Here is a 21,326-nt window from a genome sequence, read left to right on the forward strand (position 1 = left end):
TTAAGTAGGGGAATGGCGGTTAAGGTTGGCTCCAAATCAGCAAAAAAACACACACGGTGTAAAATAAACACACACAATATAATTTGATTTTTGGTACACAATAACATACTTTATTGCAATTTAAAAGTATTTTTGGATGTATTGTGGGATAACAATTGTCTTATCATTATATGATATATATTTTTTATAGTGTACAGTTTTTTGTACTTCCAGACAATCGATTGAACTTTACCGCCAATTTTAATTTATATTCCATGCCTAATTAAACAATATTGATAATATAAATTAAACAGACATGTTGCGAATAATGTCTTAAGCTATTAATACCCACTATTTTATACCTGTTCATGCAATTTGTAGGCCAATCTCTCAAAATTTTGCAAATAAGTCAAAGTTGGTCAAATGGATTTTTCTGGTTGATTGAACTTTTTTTCAATTCTAATGAATTATGATGCTCAGATAATTCTGTGCTTGATTCAACAAGAACCTGTCAATTACTGTGTATGAGTTGTTCCTCATTATCCCACTGTCCCCACAGTCTTCTAACAGTCTTCTCACCTATACAGGTTGGGGCACCCAAAACTGATGATAGGGCCTTAAATCGTTAAATGGCACCTTTTTGACACAATCCTTACTTGTCATGTATTCTTGCATTGATTTCTTTAAATACTTTTTAAACAAAATTGTGAAAAAAACTTTAATTTTTATTGATATAAGAATAAAAAACATAATAAGAAATAATTATTAAAAGAAAAAAATAATTGAAAAGAAGAGTAGACCCACAATTGGAAAACATTATTTGTTGGCAAAATCAAGAACTATGATTGTTTATTCATTTGAATACCAATTGAACTTTTTAATATGCAAGGGGAAAAAACCCTCTTAATACAGAAAGGAAACAAGTTAGAAGTAACTATTAAAATAGCAAGTACAATGTAATCTTGTTTTGTGTGAGTGATATGAGATAGCCTAAGGACAGATTTGCTTAATTGTCAATATCAGAGACATAACACTGCAGGCATTTTATTACCAACTAAGAGGCCAGATTTATAACCCTAGAATACACAAGAGTTCTGTTTGTCCATCTGCTTATCAAATAGATATATCAATAGATAAGTGAAATGCTATGGTACCTACAATAGTTATAATACTTTAGTAACAGATGTGATACACTGAGATAAAGATATTGCCTTAGTCCTTATGTATTTGAGGCTGTTTCCATAAATGATAAAGAAGTAACTTTTTACAGCTTTAAAGATTTTTTTTACAATAAATAACTCAGAAAAAAGTTTATCAATTACAGAATAATTATTGATTTAATATAAAATGGCTCCTTTGTAATGTTTAAATGCTACAATTTTCAATCGACCAGTATTGACCAGTAAAGACCAGTATTGACCGGTTTTAACCGGGTATTGACCACCGGCCCGGTCAATACTCAATTGACCGGTCAATATGCCAACCCTGCCGAATACACTACCACTGTTCAAAGTCCATATTGTTGCCATAATTGTATACATGTAGCACTGTGTAAATTGAAAGTTGCATAGTGTTTCGTCATTGGTCGGTTATAAATACCTTGTTTCTCTATACATGGTATTTGATTTAGACGAAACTAATAATTTGGTAATTTACAAGAAATATGATATAAGTTTTCCATTTAAACTTTGATCTTACCGTGTGTGTTTATTGACGTTATTAATTATGTTAAGACTTATTTTTGCATTTCATTCAGAATTATAATGTGTAGCCCTTTTGTTAACAGTGTTTAGCAAAATATTCGCGCATTAAGACACGGAAAATTGTTTACGTAACACTTTCATTTAAAGGTTAAATGTCATCGATAGATTACGTCTAATTATTTGGACTAAATTATGCTATACTTATTTATTTTCTGTTTCAGGCTCCAATGCGAATAACTGGTGTTACTCGCGTTACTTTCCGAGCGTTGTACATACATTCGCAATGCTTGATAAGCCGGAAATACATTACTGTTATATTTTTAAGTATATGTTATTATGACATCGTGTTATATAATATGTTGTTATTACATCATTGCCTATATATTAAAGCCATTAAACATTGTGTTTGTTTTGCTGAAAAAAACGAGAATATCAATGTAGCACTTAGCGTTCGCAGAGTTGAATAAATTTGATGATGATGTATAATGTACATGCATTTCTCTGGGTTTTCACGCCAAAAACAAAAAAAAAAACTCAACATTTGATTATTTATTGTATACTGCCCAGCAGGTGATAGTGTTTGTTCTAGTGTCTAATTGGCACTCTTTGTACGAGTTCAAACTGTGAATAAAATGTGACAATCACAGAAACAACAGGATGGCGCTGCCAATTAAGTGCGAGAATGGATCAAAGGGCATTGACAAAAAATAACAGTTTGCATATATTTTTCGGCGTTTACTCAGATGGTCTCTCACAACAAAAAAACTTTACAAGTCAAGGTATAATGTTTTACTTCTATCAGTAACGATACAGATACGGCGTGTTTGATTTGAAATGACTTTATCAAATTGTTGGCAATATAATTGTATTAAAAATACCAAAGAAACATTTAACCGAAATCAACAGAATTCAATGCTTTGCGCTACACAGTTTGTAAAAAAAATAATACTTGCACGCTCGTATACCTTGACCTTGTACATTGCCGCATAATTTTCGCGGTCTTTTATCGGGATATATACATGATGTTTGAAAGCATTTGTAAACGTCGTGTTAACATTCAAACATCGGAAGTGTGTTTCGGATTATAAATTATTATTCTCATTTGGGAATTTAATGGAACATTTATACTTATGGTATATTTGTTTTGAATTGTATATTAATTTGTTGCAACGCTTTACGTGTCGAAAAAATGTTTTGATAATATTATGCATTAACAGCACAATTTCCAGGAGGAAAACGTTTTTTTACATGAAGGCGTATGACACAATAAAAAGTTTTTTATAAGATCGTATTGCATTCAATCTGAATTTAAATACGCTCGTCCCACATTATGCACTGTACTCTTTACACTTCTGAAATATGGCGTAGTCATATGGTTGTGTTAATGAAATTCTCAAACATATTTACTGACATAAATGTTTAAGATTATTTTTTCGTAAATGATGTTGTAATTTGTTTGATTATTTGATAATTGTGAACATTAGAAAAGCGTTATGTATACAGTTATCGATACGATTTGGTTTATATGCATGAATTGCCGAATCATCGATGTCACCGATATCCACTGCGATCACGGCGAATCGCGGCGAATCACCGCAAAACTGAGGGGAATCAGGGCGAAGATTATCTTGCTCTCGTGTGATGGCGGAGTGACGAATCACGTGAAATCACTGTGATTTTCCACTCAAAAAGCGAACTGTCCGCCTTGACTCCACGAATTAGGCAACAATCACGGGTCGCGTAGTGTATATACAAAACTGGTGTTTTTTACAGGTGTTTAAGCCCCAGGTGGTATAATACATAGTAATAGTATCTTTGGACTTGATTTTGGCCATGAAATACAAAAGCAGTCTGCTTTTAATTTACTTCCATGCATCTCTCGCTAGCAATTAGCGACCCCTATCATAAAAACACCATGGTGTGAATTCCCGATAAAATTAATCATTTGCAGATAAATCGCTGATAAGGTGTCAAAAACAACACTGGATCACTCAACTAGTAGATATGGTTTGTTAATATGGGGCAACAAAGAGATAAGCGATGGTAATTTGAGCCAGACGGAGCTTGAATAGCGAATTTTATTGTGATCTTATAGAACTATGTCGTTTTTACGAATGTTGAGTCAAAGTGTGTCACATCAGGACACCAGGTCAAACACCCCAAAAGCAGGACTGTCCCACCAAGATCAGAACGTCTGGTATGTATGATAATATATTAACGAGAGGGCCATGATGGCCCTGAATCACTCACCTGACTAACCAAATACAATCCCAACCCAGATTTCATCAAGATAAACATTCTGACCAAATTTCATGAAGATTACACGAAAACTGTGACCTCTATTGTCTACACAAGGTTTTTCTATTATTTGACCTAGTGACCTAGTTTTTGACCCCAGGTGACCCAAAAACATTCCCAACCCGGATTTCATCAAGATAAACATTCTGATCAAATTTTATGAAGATTGGATAAAAACTGTGACCTATATTGTCTACACAAGGTTTTTCAATTATTTTACCTAGTGACCTAGTTTTTGACCCCAGATGACCCAAATACAATCCCAACCCAGATTTTATCAAGATAAACATTCTGACCAAATTTCATAAAGATTGGATGAAAACTGTGACAAGGTTTTTCTATTATTTGACCTAGTGACCTAGTTTTTGACCTAGTGACCTAGTTTTTGACCTAGTGACCTAGTTTTTGACCCCAGATCACCCATATACAATCCCAACCCAGATTTCATCAAGATAAACATTCTGACCAAATTTCATAAAGATTGGATGAAAACTGTGACCTCTTCTGTCTACACAAACAAATTGTTGACGGTTTTTCTATTATTTGACCTAGTGACCTAGTTTTTGACCTCAGATGACCCAATTACACCACCCAGATTTCATCAGGATAAACATTCTGACCAAATTTCATAAAGATTGGATGAAAACTGCGACCTCTATTGTCTACACAAGATTTTTCTATTATTTGACCTAGTTTTTGACCCCAAATGACGCAAATACAATCCTAACCCAGATTTTATGAAGATAAACATTCTGACCAAATTTCATAAAGATTGGATAAAAACTGTGACCTCTACTGTCTACACAAGGTTTTTCTATTATTTGACCTATTGACCTAGTTTTTGACCCCAGATGACCCAAATACACAATCCCAACCCAGATGTCATCAAGATTAACATTCTGACCAAATTTCATAAAGATTGGATGAAAACTGTGACCTCTACTGTCTACACAAGGCTTTTCTATAATTTGACCTAGTGACCTATTTTTTGACCCCAGATGATCCAAATACAATCCCAACCCAGATTTCATCAAGATAAACATTCTGACCAAATTTCATAAAGATTGGATGAAAACCTCGACCTCTACTGTCTACACAAATTGTTTACGGACGCACGCACACACACACGCACACACGCCGGACATCACACGGTCTCATAAGCTCACCATGTCACTTTGTGACAGGTGAGCTAAAAACACTTATACTCTCAAATTTGAAGCCTTCATGCAAAATATAACAATAATTTCACAATTAAAGTTGAACCACCGGGATTATTCCAAATCCAAAGGGACCTGGCCCCATTCCCAAATGGTGAAAGAAACACTGAAAACACTGTTATTTGAAAAACATAACATTGATACATTAATATAACTATGGTGGACAAACCAGTTATCGAACGACTAACAAATTATGTTAACTTACCTTAAAATTGAAACACTTAAAATGACAAAAACATTTTGTTTTAACAAATGACTAACAGTTCAATCATTGAACGATTTATCTGTAAAGTTTTCCAGCAAACTACCTTCAAGAATTCATAACAATGATTCCCTGATTATTGTCACCACTAGCAAACAAAACAAAATGGCGGCCGATGTAAACATGACCTATTACCCGACACTTCATAAATACTACTCCAGTATATACAAAGTCACATGACTATCACGTGACCCGGACTTGGCGAAAAAATCTGCGTCTGCTGCAATCAAAATTGCAAATGGAAATATGCTTTTTGGTACTGTTCGATAATACTATTAGGTACTTATATCATTTTTTCTTCTCATTCAGGTTTGACATTATTCATTAATAATTTGACATTTGATATTTTTCTAACCACGTTAAATTGCTAAAATTTGCATTTTAAAAACAGTCATTACTATGACATAAGTTTTTTTCTGTTTGGCTGTAGCATTTAAGTTTCCAGCAGTGCCAGTGGTTAAACCTCTGATTATTAAGCCTAACACGAAACTATAATACATGCCTGCTGATGTCAATCATTTATTCAAAATAAAGTATTTATTCGTTTTGTGTCTTTAAATAAAAGAATGACAGAGGGATGTGAACTCTTAAAACACATATTGCTTTAACATTTGTAAAGGCTTCACCAGGAAATGACATTTAACTCAAAATAATCTGTTTTCGTTGTAAAATCAATATTGGTGACTAATTCATACCCATATTCATTCGCACAATGTGAATGACGCTACATACACTTGCACATATTTGAGGAACGCATACATAAACAAATATTTGGAGTAAAACATAAAATTACTGTACATCTAGAGTAAAAAATAAACATAAAATTACCCATTTTCTGAAAAACTATAACAGCCGCCACATAAAGTCAATGCGCATGCGCGCAAATATTTATACCTCCAAGTATGTCAATCTGAATTTCATATTTTGTTATGGGAATAAATAAGTATATGTTAGCTATAAAATAAACATCGGAATATAAAATAACGGTCGAATGCAGTACACAATACATGTGATAGATACAAAGAGTAAACTTTTACAAAGTTTCACGTTGGACAAATGAGTAAAAAGGGGAGTTAACTCACTAATCGGATACATTCCACTAATTAATATGGTATCGTTTTCCATTTTGGTTTAAAATCAATTAAGTAAAGGCATTCAAACCGTCTGTGGTCTTTTCATGTATCCATTGCATGTACGCAATATTTTTTATATATACATTTTCTTTGAGTCTTCGTTTAAAGATGATCGTTTTGGATGAGTTAATTTAAGTACTGTGCTTTTGTCGAAATTTCCTGCCGAAACTTTATTTTCTGAGGGTGCCTGCATTTGGTCAAATGTAATTTTCTACGAAGTAGCATGACACATCATTTGTATTCTTATTAAAAAAAGACAACACATTTTCGTGTTTAAATCAATATAAAGAAAGCCAGGTATTAGGTCTGCATGGTCCACTTTTATAGGAAATCACTATGCAGGGGTGCTTATTTATTAATTTTAAAAGGAAAATATATAATAAATATGATAACTTATATGTTTTTTACAATTATCAAAAATGTTTTTTTCAGTTGAAAGGGACATTTTCACAGATTTTGGCACATGTATTGAAGTTTGTCATTAAATGCTTTATATTGATAAATGTAAACATAGGATCTAAAAAGCTCCAGTAAAAATCCCCGGGGGGGGGGGGGTAACTTCCCAAATAAATTTTAGGGTAGGGGTTTTTATACCGGAACTCTGATAAAGTAGACCCATTTTGATACAAGATTTTTGAAAAAGCATACCCATTTGTATACGATACCATTGAGAAAGTGGACCCATTTCAATACAAGAAGTTTGATAAACTGGACCCATTTAAATACTAGAATTTGATAAAGTGGGCACATTTCATACTAGAATTTTAATCTCTTTCATATCAATACAGTATACTTATTGAATTTGCTATTATATCTTTTTTCTCGCGACTGAAATTTACTTTTTGATACCCATTTTTATACAAGAATGAAATTTATCATACCATTTTGATACTGATACTTTCAAATCTATATGCATTTATATACAAGCAAATTTCTGAGTCTAATACGCATATACATTTGTATCTATACTTAGATGCTCAAAACCATACCCATATAATCGGGGCACACCCCTATATACCCGTATATAGGAAGTTACCCACCCCCCCCCCCCCCCGGTTAAAAATCAAGAACAAAATTAATGAAACTGTTCTCGAACCACTGGCCCCTGGAGTAAAAGTATAACGCTTAACGCTTATAACGGCTATCCGTGCTAATAGACAATAATATGTTGTTTTTTATACATAACAATCCTCACACAAAATATAACGACAAAACAGAACTCTCCAAATTACTCAATCGTTGTGCGTTGCAACGCTTTTTAATGTTCAGGTTTTTAAATCGTCAAAAATGCACATATTATAATGGATATTTTAGAGCATGGCAAATTTTCAGTATTACTGTTTCCTCACAAATGTAAAAACTACAACGAAAATATGCGAATCTGAAACTTTTTTTTCAATTTTGGTAATTTACCAACATGTGAAAAGGCCTCTTCAAGTAAAAGTAAGAATAATTACGAAAGCCCGCCTTTTACCTTTCACTGCACATCGGATCTTGATGAAAGAAACCATTTAAACGTTTTATAGGTTACTAACGTATTTTGAATGAAAATAATAAAAAAAATAGTTGTTCACCTCGACGTTTTTGTATGATTTACAAAGTTTATTTTAGCTAGCGCTTCCTACGGATTCCAAGTACAGAAAACGCAAGCCAGATGGCATATCATGCGTCATACTCATATGCCTTTTTGTGGCATTTGTTCTTGTCGGATTGACCTGAACTTGTATATGTGTGATTAATAATGATGTATTTGTGTTTTCTCACTATTTTGAGTTTCCATTTGAGAAACCCAGGCAATGGACCTTTAGAGTCGACTTTTATAAAGCAAAATAAGAATGTAGCGGTGTTATTTTATTGATTGCAGTTATTTTAACAGATTACACGTGTGGATAATATCATAATGTATGTGTTTCTACGATGTTTTAAGAAGTAAACACTATTTTTTTCGGGTAAAAGAAGAACCTTTTGTTGCCTCTCACTGCACACCCGATCGTGTTTTAAGAAACCTTTTGCACGTTTTACAAATCATTAATGTCCATGACCTGAAAATACCCGTAAGTCTAAGTGCGCCATAAATCTCGTCTGAATATACAATAGTTATTTACAAGCAATTTTTAGCTCGCACAGCCTACGGAATCAAAATACAGAACTTTGAAACCAGATAGCTTTTCATGTTTCATAATGAATGCGTTTTTCGAGAATTTCTAGTTCTCGGATAAGTACAAATAGATAAATTATTATGTGAATTGCGGTTTCGCCATGCTTTTACAATCAAGAGTTTCCTTGCCAAAACCGGGCCACTGTGTTTTGCAAATAGTTAATAACAGCGGTCGATTAAAAAAAGACATGTATGCATGTTTAAAGAATTTAAAAAATATTTTCTGAACAAAGTCAACATCATTGAACCAACGTCTTATCTATATGAGCTTATTGGTACGGTAGTTATTCTTTAGAATGGTAATGTTGTCAAGATTTTTGAAACAAAACTGAATCAATACGTTGAATTTGCGTTCGAAAGTTCCTGAAAATGATTTCTGTACAACCAAAAGGTGCGAAATAGACCATGCAAATACCAATCTAACGACATTAGTAGTTGAACTACACGTACAATTATAAATATTACTTTAAAATGTATTTTAACTTAACAAAGATCGCTTTATTACAGAAGCGGCAAAAGTAAGTTATTCTTAAAACTGACTTAAGTAATTTTTGCGCATGCGGACCCTGCTCTTGCTTTTAGAATGTGTTGCGTTTTTCTTGCGATATCTCATACATCTGTTTGCTATTAACGGTAAATACATCACGAACTATTTGTAGGGCTAATTCAATAAACTGACTTAAGCTTTAAAAGTTAATACTAGTATTAACGTTGAAATGTCTAGAGGACGAAAACACGAACTTCTTTTGATGCAATTCATTTGCAAACTAAACTTTGATACAAAACTTGCATTATAATCTCTGTGGTCTTTGTGTTTTGTAGGGCATCGTCTTATAAACAAACGACCAGGATGGACAACGTCAAACCGCACGAATGTGCAAATTACATTATTTTGAATTGACTCCATATGGGACTTTTCTGCGCCAATATGCTTTTGTAGTGTGAAAACCGCAGTATTCTGCCTGAAAGTCCACGTCCCATGGGCAATCACTATGCGATTCTGTAGGGTTGTAACAGTTACGCACCTTGATTTATGTTTGTACGGTGAATATTTTAAATTGCGATTTAATTTTCTTGATGTTGTTCTAAAAGCACTGGTTAGAGTAGTGTTAAACATATTAATACATGTACGTGTGTGTGAAAACAATAAATTGATACGACATCCAGAAACAAAAAAACAAAAACACACACTCTGTGAAACCTAGATAATAATTCAAAGATATTATATTGTGTACACATATTGCGTATTTATAAATTTGATTTCATTTTGGTAAATATACAAGTTAGTTGTTAGAATCAGAGTAAAGATGGTCTGGAGACTCCACATTGGCGATTTCACAGAACAGAGCTATACACTAGCCGTATTATTGTTCGTGTCAGGTTTAACCCATTTATGCCTAGTGGACTCTCCCATCCTTCTAAATTGGATCAATTTATTTCCAAAATTAGCGATGTCTAGTTTATGTATTTCTATATTTAAATATTTCTTACAGAAATTCATTTAAGCAATATCATAAATCTGTTTTGGTTTTATTTGTTGATAATTATATTTCCCCCGTTGTCAGGGGCGGGTCCAGGATTTCTGGTTGGGGAGGGATATTGAAAGATTTGCTGGGGTCGTGGGGCCGCTATGGCCCCTGGCGGGTGCAGGGCAAAGCCTGCTAGAGGTCCAGGTGGGCGCAGCCTCCCGGAAGCTCCACGATTTTAGTGATTGTGAAGGCTTTGACAATCATTTCTCGAGCATGTTACGCCTTTACTTTGGCGATTTTAGGGGGGAGGGGGGGGGGCGTTCGCTGCGTCCACCACCTTGGATCCGCCTATGGTTGTAGTCAAACGTGATCGCCTGTTTTAATGATGCTATTTCGTACATTGCCGTAACGTTAATCTTAATACGTCATCGCTGCGTTTTAATGTACCTTTACCAGCTTTACACGTTAACAGTTTAGTATATAATTGTAAGTGAGTTTCAACCGGGCACTCCGGTCCCCCGCCATAAGATCAAACAACAACAAATAACTTTCATTTTAAACTAAATATCTGGAAATTGCAGCTATTATTCAAAATTCGTCCCAACTTTCGCAAGTCTAGTAAGTAGGTAGAAGTGCTAAGACACACTCCGTGTCTCACACAATGCAGCATATATCCCGAACGGCTCTTATATATAAACTTCGAAACACAATATCAATGCAATATTCAGTTTCTGATTATCCATTTTGGAAAAATAATATATTTTTTTTACAATGCGTTGCATATGTAATTGACACATGTATGCATCTTGGCGTTAAATAAACTCCGCGAAAGGACTGCTCAATACTACTAATACCAAGAGAAGACTGAAAAGTATCATAAAACGTGTTTTATGACCAGACATTGGTCTGCATCATGTGACGTTTATTTCGATTGTAGTGATGAGTATAACGTAAGAACAGTAGGAAAAGCTCGTTACTTTGCTGTTTTATCATAGTAAAATAGTTCAAAAGTTTATGACAACCTGTTATTTGTTAGTAATTGTTTGGGCAGAATCTGATCATGACGAGAAACTCGGTTTATGCTGAACAAAGAGGCAATAAAACACCGTACACAAATGATTAGACGAACAGTGTTCAGATGGATGAAAGCAAATTAAAAAAGACAAGTGCATTGGTCTAGAACATTTATTAAATTCACAACAAGGCTAGTTATTTTTCTAAACATATATACATGTTAATGTTTATAAGTTAATGAGTGTTGTGTCAATAAAATGGATATATTTTCCTCCGTATTAGTTTTAGTACATTATCTTTTATGTATTCTGAAAGAAGTTCGAGTTGTATTTTACAACTTTTCTTTTCTTCGTCTTCGTGGTTGATAGTCCCTTTAATTGATTGAACAAGATAAACATTTGTGATATCTAATCACTCAATGTTATTACGGTACTTTGTTATGAGTTGGCTTTGTTGAATCGTTAATTGATGTAAAGAAATTACAGGACAAATGAAATTTTGAACCGGACAACTTAATTAAACGACCAACTGACAGCTGACAGATACATGTTACAAGACTTTTTCAGTGTATATGGGTCATTAAAGGTAACATTTTTTTATAGTTGTGTACAAAAACAGTCAAATCGTATTATAGTCTATAGTATTGATATGCCAAATTGGTGTGGTGTGGACATTGGTTGTTTCGACAAAACAAAATGTGTAGATGTGAACCTATTCTTTTTTTCTGCGGCAAAAGAAAAAAACTGACTGCTTTATTGCATATTTGTTCGAACAAATTAGACATATTTCACTGTTTTTTTATGTCGTATATTTTTTCTCGTGTTTCGTGTTATTTTGCGTTCGGAATTTAAATAAATAAATAAATACAGAAATAATATATATGTATGGCGTCGTCATCTCCATGAACACCATCAGTCTTGAAACGCATATACGTTGTGATGTATCATAATTTAAAAGAACTCACGTATGATGGATAATGACATCTAAACTCAAACCTGATAAAAAATCATTGCAGTTACAAACAAAAGCCATTGATTGATTAACGTGTCAATTTAGTACCAGCTGAACATGCATGTTATGGTTTATTTAATTAGTTAATTTCATTTGTTTTGTTTTGAAAACTGCTCTCTAAGCTGTGTTCGATGGGTAATTGAGAGAACACACAGAAACATGCTATTATAACAATGCTCTTTCTTTGTTTGAAACATGCTTTTGTAATCATACTGATTTGCGTATAAATTGTATCTAATTGTATCTAACGACGATAATTTATTTCTTATGTTAACACGTATGTTAAACATTTAAATTAATGTATTAGCAGAACCGGTCATGATTTTTTTATCATAACAATGTACTTTCTTTCTGTAATCGTTGCCCCCACCCGCTCCAAAGAAAAAGAAAAGCATCGGAAAAAACATCTACAAGTTCTATGAGTTCTTGTTATTTTCTTTAGTTATGTACATGTTTGTTCACACACCAATGAATTTGTTTACATGTTTTAAAAATAACCAAACCGCTACCAACCTTAATTGTATATGTACCGAAGGAAATTTGTCCGCTATCAGATTTAATTAGGGTTCTTATGTTCAACATTTGTACGACATTGTAAAAGTACCAGATGGAGACACGAGAAAAAAGGTCAAGGATATATTTATTCCGTGAATTGCTGAATTATGCCATACGAAACAAGAATATATGGTGTCTTCATCAGTCATTTATATCCGCGTATTTTTATTGCTTTTATAAAGCGCTGTTCAGGAAAAAAGACTTAAATATATCAATATGATTGTGTGTTGGGATTTGGCGTGTTTAGCAGCATTTCTGTCATATAACGATAGTCAGTTTATTTATGTATCTGTTACAAGCTTGACATCTAATCGGTGTACCTGCTAGTAGTGCACATTCTTAACTCTTTCAGTGCTGGAACCGAATTTTGAAGGCCTTTGCAAACAGTTTGGATCTAGATGAGACGCCACAGAACGTGGCGTCTCATCAGGATCCAAACTGTTTGCTATTCTGATAGTATTCTTTGAATTTTTTTCCGAAGAAATGGCTAATTTTAGAAATTCAGCAGACGACATTTTAGCAGACGACACATTTCCCAGCATTCAAAGGGTTAAACCGGTATCTTGCCATTGTCGTCCTTGCATCAGAGGCAGGTATTATATCCGTAGAAATATGGGCACAACCACATCCTCTCACTAGTAATGCGGCGGTTTTGTTTTCTACCTAATAATTTCCTGTTTTACAGTCTCACGCTATACAAACTTAATTTTCCGAAACCAGATAGTCAATATGAGCAAATATATTGTTGTGGTGAGTATATTATTTACAGTTTCGGTTTGCTGTGAAATTGATGTCATCTATTTCACAGATTATATGCAACCCTCAGGGTATTACCGTTCCAGAAATGCTATAATAAAATGCCAGTTATATGTGATAACGTTGTGATTTTCTATTGATATTCCTATCGACTTTAAATTTTATCGTAGTATGGTAATGTAATATTGTATGCATTGTATGTATACGTGTCAGAGGTTCAAGTGTGCATTTTTAACGCTTAAAAGAGGTCATGTCAATGAGATGATAATCACCGCATAGACGACACCCTTCGCGTCTACGCGGCGTCACGCGTCACAAAAGATTATAAACGCAATGAACTAACTAAGATAATTGCTATACGGCAGAAAAAAAAGTAAAAAAAGGATATTCAAGTAGTTAATTATGTTATTATTTATGCATACATTTTCAATTGTCATGTTCCAAGGCCGAATCTTTTAAACAATATTGTTCTTGTTAAGAATAGGCACACAACATAACGTACATTTTAAAACTCCCTTGGCGCGTCACTCTATCCATCTTAGTATTATATTAACTTCAAATACCAAATCAGTCATATGCAGCAAGATGACACGTGTTTCCGTTCATCTCCTTAGTAATAACAACGTTTACATATGTTTGGTTATTTTAATGGTTCATTGTCAATTTCAAGTGCGTAGCTTTAGTTCCGGCTACAAGTCTAACATATTAATTGTTTACTTATCAATTACTGATATATTAGGATAACCTTCTTTCGGACATGTTATTACACTTATTATTATTATGACAAACAATCAATCCGGTGTGAAGTCCTGAAAATACTTCATATAGTGAAAATTATTTTTTGTGAACCAAAATTGTACTTTGCATGCATTTAAATAATGCTGTTGGAACAACAACTTTCAATATTGTTGCACACACGAATACTTATTCTTGTGTATGAATAACCAATAACGATAAATGCTTATAGCACGACCCCAAGATAGTTTGTAATCTTCATTCTCTATTTCATCTTCAAAACATATTCAGACATGGCTATGCCTTTGGACTATGTGAGGACAAGGGTTGTACCATCATAGTGTACGTATTTATAAACCAGTCCTTTCGCCAAACCCCAGACCGTTTAAAATCGTCGTCTGGAACACATATTTTTAAATTCCACTTCTGCCATGGGGTTATTGCAAGTAAGTCTTATTATATTACAATTTATTTAAGAGAAGCACATCTTATCATAAAAGGTCAACGTATACAGTAATTCGAACATGTAAAGAACAAATGTCTTCTTCGGAAACAAATGCGCCATGTCAATACGTTGACAAAAATTTAAAAGGTTAGAAACCCCCAGCAATAGTCAAATAAAATAGCGTTTGAAAACCATATTTATAAATACAAGTATTGGAAGAACGGAATTATAAGTAAATAGTTTTCAATTGTACAATAGAAACAAGAACAAATGTGACATTTAGGACCACGGGATATTTCACAACGTTTTTAATATCCGCTAGTTGGTTGGATAAAAAAACTGTGCATGTCTGTAGACATATACTGCTTGAATCTTGATCAAATTTAACAATAAGATAATGTTTTGTTTATGTATATTTATGAGTTGATGGTAATACGGTGAAAGAAAAAACGCCAATGCACACATGTACATACATTAAAATTCTGATGACGAAACAACAGCGTCGTTGTCAGTTTTATTTGCATAATATTTGTATTTTGATTGTTATTGTCCAAACGGTGCGATGTTCTTTTTGTAATTTTTCTATAACACAACGTTAAATATTTAAACCTCTGTATACAAATGAACATAGCGAAAAATAAAAGGTTTAATGTTTTGATGATCTAAAAAGCTATGTTTGTATGGATGTTTATTGTATAACTTGTGATAAAACTGCAATTTACATCAAACTCTACATGTTGACAGGAATCGTGATAGACTGAACCTATCCCTGCGTAAGTTTGTAGGTATAGACTTGAATAGAATTGTCTACATTATCGTAGTGAAACACATACGTCAGACACACACTCTCATAATAATTGCATAGCTATGCATAAAACGTTTACGATTTCTGAGATACAGGTTATTTAAGAATGCCGTGCAAAATTATGTTTCAATTGATTGTTATATAGACTAACATTGTGTTAAACACATTGCTTGTTGCATTTCAAATGTTGCCCGCAGCATTACTTATGTCAGAATGTATAGACCCTGTCAGTGTGACATGTTACAAGTGGTTGTTCACGCACTGTTAATGAGTTGTTCGATTGGTAAATGTCAAAATGCACGTATTGTTTGTTGATTGTACTGATTTGTCAGAGAACTACTTCCGTATTGTTGTATTTAGGACGCATATTCACGAGAACATTATCAAAATTATGTTTGTGGAAATATATCGGGAATCGATGATATTTAATTAGTAAGGTTATAAATTTAAACAATAAATTATAATTGCGTACCGTCTATTCACTATTTTTTTATATGGCGTATGCAATAAATAAGTTGTAAAGACTTCGAAATATTATGCATATTTTTCTTTATTTGTTTGGATATATATACTTAACGTCAAATGTAATATTTTATTTTCTTAAAAACATTCTTGCATGTTAACATATGAATTTCATACATGCGTATGTATAGTTTAAAAGTACAATCTGCATTTAAAAGTAAGCGGAAGTGATTGTGCTTGTCATGAAAATATAAGACGTCAATAAACTCACACTCCAAATATTTTTTGTTGGATTACAAGTATATTAACACAATCCACCAGTTTATTAAGCAAGTCATTTACAATATTTGCTTGCACATGATTTGACGTATACGTATTAGAGGTCTTGCTCATGCGGCATCATGTTCTATCCCCGAATCAGCGGTCTACAAATGCACGTCCCAGTAATATTGCGTTTTTGCGGGACAAGATAATATTGGAAGGACATACATTTGCTTTAAACGTATATCTCATATGAATTCGTGTACTTTCAGACAATTGCTGTGTTGTTGTGTGTATCGGCGATTACATATGCTGACCCGCTCGGAAATTTCGTGCCTCAAGAGCTCATCGACTGTGTTAACAGACTAACGCCTTTAGCAAACTCCACTGGTCAAACGGCCTCAGTATCCGCTGTTGACACCAAACAACGGGAAAATGCTGGACTACAGGGTAGAGTAGATATTGCGATTGACTACGCTGGCACCGAAGTGCCCAGACTGGAGACGCTAGAGGATGTGCACTTATTTTGTATTCAGCAGTTCATGTGGAAACCTTACAGGGTGCGCTGGGAGGACTACAACATCACAAAGACGGACATGGCATTCCTAAATGGCCTTCTTGAATCCGTACGCGTAACGTTTCTGAAAGTCTTTGAGGTTTTAATTATGGTTTACACACGTAAACTTTCGGGTATTAATCGTTAACTGGTTAAATTTTATACTTTAATTTATGAATTATCATGTCCATCATTACGAGTCCTTTTTGTGAATTGAATATGATTGCCAGATACTTCTATTTTATGATTGATTTGTATGAATTACAGCCGATGTAATTCTGTGGTGGCAACATGTATTATCAGGTTGAAGTATTGTTTTCATTTGCTTAAGCAATTAACCCCCCCCCTCCCCGAAAACAAAATATTGCCAATATTTAATACAACCTAGTGATTTTATTATATGTATAAATAACTCGAAGCAGGGGCCAGAAATGTGCAATATCGAAGATATCATTGCATGTCTCCTCATTAATATATCGGTCACTTTAGTATATGCTGGTCAAATTTGTTTTAAAATATTGATTTGACATTGTCCATTATCGTTGAATAAGATGATGAAACCAACAAGGACTAAGCACTCAAGAAGCAAGCGACAGGTCGGTGGTCCAGGTGGTATATTCCCACCGACAGGATTCCGAATCAGACGGGAATATAGACGGATATCCGACCGGAGAAGGAATGCATTTCACGAAGCAGTGCGCATGTTGAAAATGGTAAAGTTATAAATGGGTGAAACATTTCAGTAATTTACCACTCTTCATTAAACTGATTGATAAGCAAACCAGATACCGTTTATCCCCGCAATTTTGTCCGCAAAAAGGCAAAGAGTTTGCAAGCCGTGGATTGGGCGTTGTATTCAAGAAAACTAAATGGTCAAAGCTTTAAGCGACTGGTTAATTGGTTCATCGTTTTTAACTTTGCTAATGGTGGTAGCCTATTTAATTCTGTTTATGGAGGCATATCGCAAACGAAGTTTGTTCAAAAAGTGAAATTTACTTAGTCAGACTTTGGCTTTCGTTACAATTTGTTCAAATTTATGTTACGAACCCGAGTATTGATCATTCCAACGATTCATCAAGTATTTATGGTGATGTATTTTAAGAAAAACAGTCCTCTCCTGATTTGTCGCATGCTCGATTTTATTCACGTGTGCACTTGCGTATTTACATCATATTTCAGAATGGACAGTATGACACGTTCGCCAATCTGCATCGAGGAATTGTTACCGATTCTGCACACGGTGGTGCCAACTTTCTTGGATGGCATAGAGTCTATCTAGCCCTGTACGGATCATTATAATTTAATATACTTTATGCATTTTCTGAAATGAAACGGTTTTTATTATGTCATCTTTCTGTAAATAATATTGTTCGCCATTCTTCATCGAGGAATTGTTTGCACTTCTGCACACATGGGTCCCAACTTTCTTGGATTGCACAGAGTCTATCTAGGCATGTACGAATCATTTATATTCAATATAGGTTATGCATTTTTTTAAATGAAACTTTTTAATGTTACGTTTCTTTAATATTGATGGCTTTGCACATTTAAAGTGTTTTGTTACAGGTTCGAGGAAGCAATACGGAGAATTGACAGACGAATTTCATTGCCGTACTGGGACTCCACGCTTGACTTCGAAATGGTCAATCCGGCAAACTCAATCGTATTTTCACCGGCCTTCCTTGGAAACGGTGACGGAGTGGTTACCACGGGACCATTCGCCAACTGGGCAGCACCGAATGGTCCCCTGACCAGAAATATAGGTGGCGAAAGTTCGCTGTTCACCAAAGCAATGATCCGAAGGATCATGACGCGTTGTCGGACTCGCGAAATCATGCCACCAACTGCGCTACCTCCATTTGACCTTGAAGGATTCCACGGTGGTCCTCACCTTTGGGTTGGTGGACAGATGAGAGATGCTGAAACAGCCGCCCACGATCCCGTATTTTTCCTTCACCACGCATTTGTAGACTTCATTTGGGAAATGTTCCGCATGCACCAGGCCCGTGACTGTCGAGTAAACCCAAACGTTGACTATCCCCAAGACGCACCTGTTCTACATGCCGCAATGAGACCAATGGATGGACTTCCAGGATACGTGAACATTGATGGTTATCGAAGCTACTGGATGCGAATGTGGTTTAGATACGAACGATCTCCCTCGTGTCCGGTTTGCGGCTCTCCATATTTAAGATGCAACCCGGCCCGCGGAGTGTGCGTTTCTGTTGAACGTACGCTTGCTCCCGATGAAGGAGCTCCAGGTGCTATTGGTGCTTTCTCTGCTTTTGGAAGGGCAGCATCCCCAAGCGCAGCTCGAGCAAGAGCTCAGGTCGCAATGCTTCCCGTCGGTAGAATATTCCGCGGGCCTCCCTCTGAGCCAAGGACGCAGGCGGCTCAGGCAAGCATGGCCGGCATGGCAGCTTAAAGACGTAAGAAAAGGGCCTTACCGCAGGTCCTCTAATCCACCTCAATGGTGTGCCTTGTCGGTTCTTAGTTGAGCATTTACAATAAAAATTACACCATTTTCTCTCTAGTTTTCAACCTGATGTCAAATAATTACTATACCATAAATAAATTTGAATAGTATTGCTTCCTAAGCGGTTAGTGTTGAGTGTCTGTCATACATATGGGCAGTTATTAAGAAATGAAAAAACGTTGTCTGAGCAAATTCCTGTGGTCCTAAAAATGCATGGTGTTTAGAATGGCGGTATAAAAACAATATTAATACCTTCCAAACTCTATTCTGGAAATATTAAAGAAGGTAAACTAGGTGAACGGTTGCTTTTTATGACGGATTACATAGTCCGATTTGCATATAATATACACATGTAATGTTAAAAAACGTTTTAATGTTGTTTTTTGAGGTTATTTCAAAATTGGTAGTTAATAACGATATTATAAAAGCACTCGTAAGAATTTGGAAGCAAGGCCTTCTACAAAATATAAAACAACTCGGTATTTCGGAAATATCAATCAATTTATATTCCGGTTTTAGGTCCCAGTGGCTAAATCGAATGAGTACAAATAAATGCGCAACGTTGTTAGCTTAAAACAAACGTCCCCGACAGCCCATACGTTTATCAATTTAAACGAAAAAATTATGCGGGGGCTTTTTGAGAATCAGTGAATGCTGCCTAAAAAGCGTTTCGGCATTATGTGCTGAGTCGTCAGGGGCGTTATAAACCACAACACAAACCCTAATGAAGCGAACGAAACGCGCAATTATGCAAACGGTTCCAGAATGTGCTCCCGAATGATTATCCTTGGTGCTGAAATGTTTCAAATATATTGCAGAAATGCTTAAGATATATCGAATTGGTGTAAACATAATTTGAAAAGGTTTCCGATCTGATGATCGATATATATATATATAAACGATGTTAAGCAACATATTTGTTATTGGTTGCTTTTGGAGAATTTAAAAATTAGAAAATTTCAACCCCACATACCATTAGTTTGATTTTACTTTCGTTGACTCCTAAACAATAGAAGAGGGGGCTGAGCTCGATAATCACTGACAATATTTTTTAATAACGTCTAAGTATTTCGGATTGTACTTTACACCTTATCGAGTATGCCATTCTTCTGGATTTAATGTTCATGGTTTAGTTGGTAACCAATGCCCTGCATCATGATAAGTATTCGATTGATGTCGATTGTGTAAGTAAGTAAACTAACGGTTTACAAACGGCTTTACCCTCGATCTATTTCTTCAATATTTTTGAACTTTCGGCTTTCCTTCTGCTGACAATAGTTGTTTTGGCGACTGCACTAACGATTGCATGGATTTCGGCACCTTTCATCACAAGCTTTGCGACAAACGTTCGTGGTTTATATGGAAGAAAGAACTCTTCCGTTCGACTCCTTATTTAAATTTCTGCATTAAGATTTGCAGGTTCTAACCAAGTTGAATAACATGTTAAGACATTTGGGAGATTGCTTTTCAAACAGGCCGAGTCATTATCGATGGGTTCCAGAACATTCCGTTTTGTTGGCAATTGTTAGCAAACATTCCGAAACGGTCCCGAGACAAACATTCGGCGAGTAGATAGGAATAAAGAATTTCAGCGCCATTTTCTTAGGAGCCTTAGGAGCGGTGAGGTTGAGGCGGAGGCGCCTTCGATAGTGTTGAGGCCATTTTGTTAGGAGCGGGTCAAGTTGAGGTCAAGTCATTAGTCCAGGTGTAAGGTGGTTTTCACCTGGTGCCTGTTATGCATGCATTCGCTTAGGGGTATGTAAATAAATCCCAGTTTATTGTTGTCGGTGTAATGAGCGTGAATTAACCTGCGAGTTATGCGTGACTTATTAGAAGCGATTCCATATCGGAGCGCTATCGATTCGGCGCTTTTTGTACGAACCCGATATAATTTTGAATGTATTTGAAAGCGAGCGGTATGGAACCACAGACGCGCTAAAGTTTTACATTATTTGGCGCTTTTTTATGCAAACCCGTTATAATTCTGAATGTATTTGAAAGCGAGAACTTATTTGGTATAGTTTTCTACAA

The 21,326-nt window shown here is 35.0% G+C and overlaps 2 protein-coding genes across 5 annotated transcripts in view; one reads left to right on the top strand and one right to left on the bottom strand.

The window, feature by feature from the left end:
- The window catches only part of LOC127856269 (uncharacterized), a 111,028-nt gene that overhangs the window by 74,022 nt on the left and 15,680 nt on the right, over nt 1–21,326 (bottom strand). Inside the window, exon 1 of one of the 4 annotated variants that reach the window (XR_008037928.1) lies at nt 6,288–6,506. The exons of 1 other annotated variant lie outside the window; for it this stretch is intronic. The gene's annotated coding sequence lies outside the window, so the exon portion shown is untranslated. Of the gene's footprint in view, nt 1–6,154; nt 6,507–21,326 lie in introns of those variants that run through there. 2 more of the 4 variants (XR_008037927.1, XR_008037929.1) reach the window with 2 other exon arrangements.
- Nucleotides 14,671–19,465, top strand: LOC127856266 (tyrosinase-like protein). Its single transcript, XM_052392373.1, has 5 exons — nt 14,671–14,736; nt 16,536–16,889; nt 17,371–17,532; nt 17,999–18,102; nt 18,386–19,465. The coding sequence occupies exons 1-5, from the start codon at nt 14,722–14,724 to the stop codon at nt 19,242–19,244; spliced, it is 1,494 nt and encodes a 497-aa protein (XP_052248333.1). The 5' UTR covers nt 14,671–14,721; the 3' UTR covers nt 19,245–19,465.

This window comes from Dreissena polymorpha, chromosome 13 (assembly GCF_020536995.1).
Source record: "Dreissena polymorpha isolate Duluth1 chromosome 13, UMN_Dpol_1.0, whole genome shotgun sequence".
NCBI lineage: Eukaryota > Metazoa > Mollusca > Bivalvia > Myida > Dreissenidae > Dreissena > Dreissena polymorpha.

Coding starts and splice junctions, on each gene's coding strand:
- LOC127856266 (XM_052392373.1), top strand. Junction 17,533..17,998: donor CAGTGCGCATGTTGAAAATG/GTAAAGTTATAA, acceptor ATCATATTTCAG/AATGGACAGTATGACACGTT. Junction 18,103..18,385: donor CATAGAGTCTATCTAGCCCT/GTACGGATCATT, acceptor GTTTTGTTACAG/GTTCGAGGAAGCAATACGGA.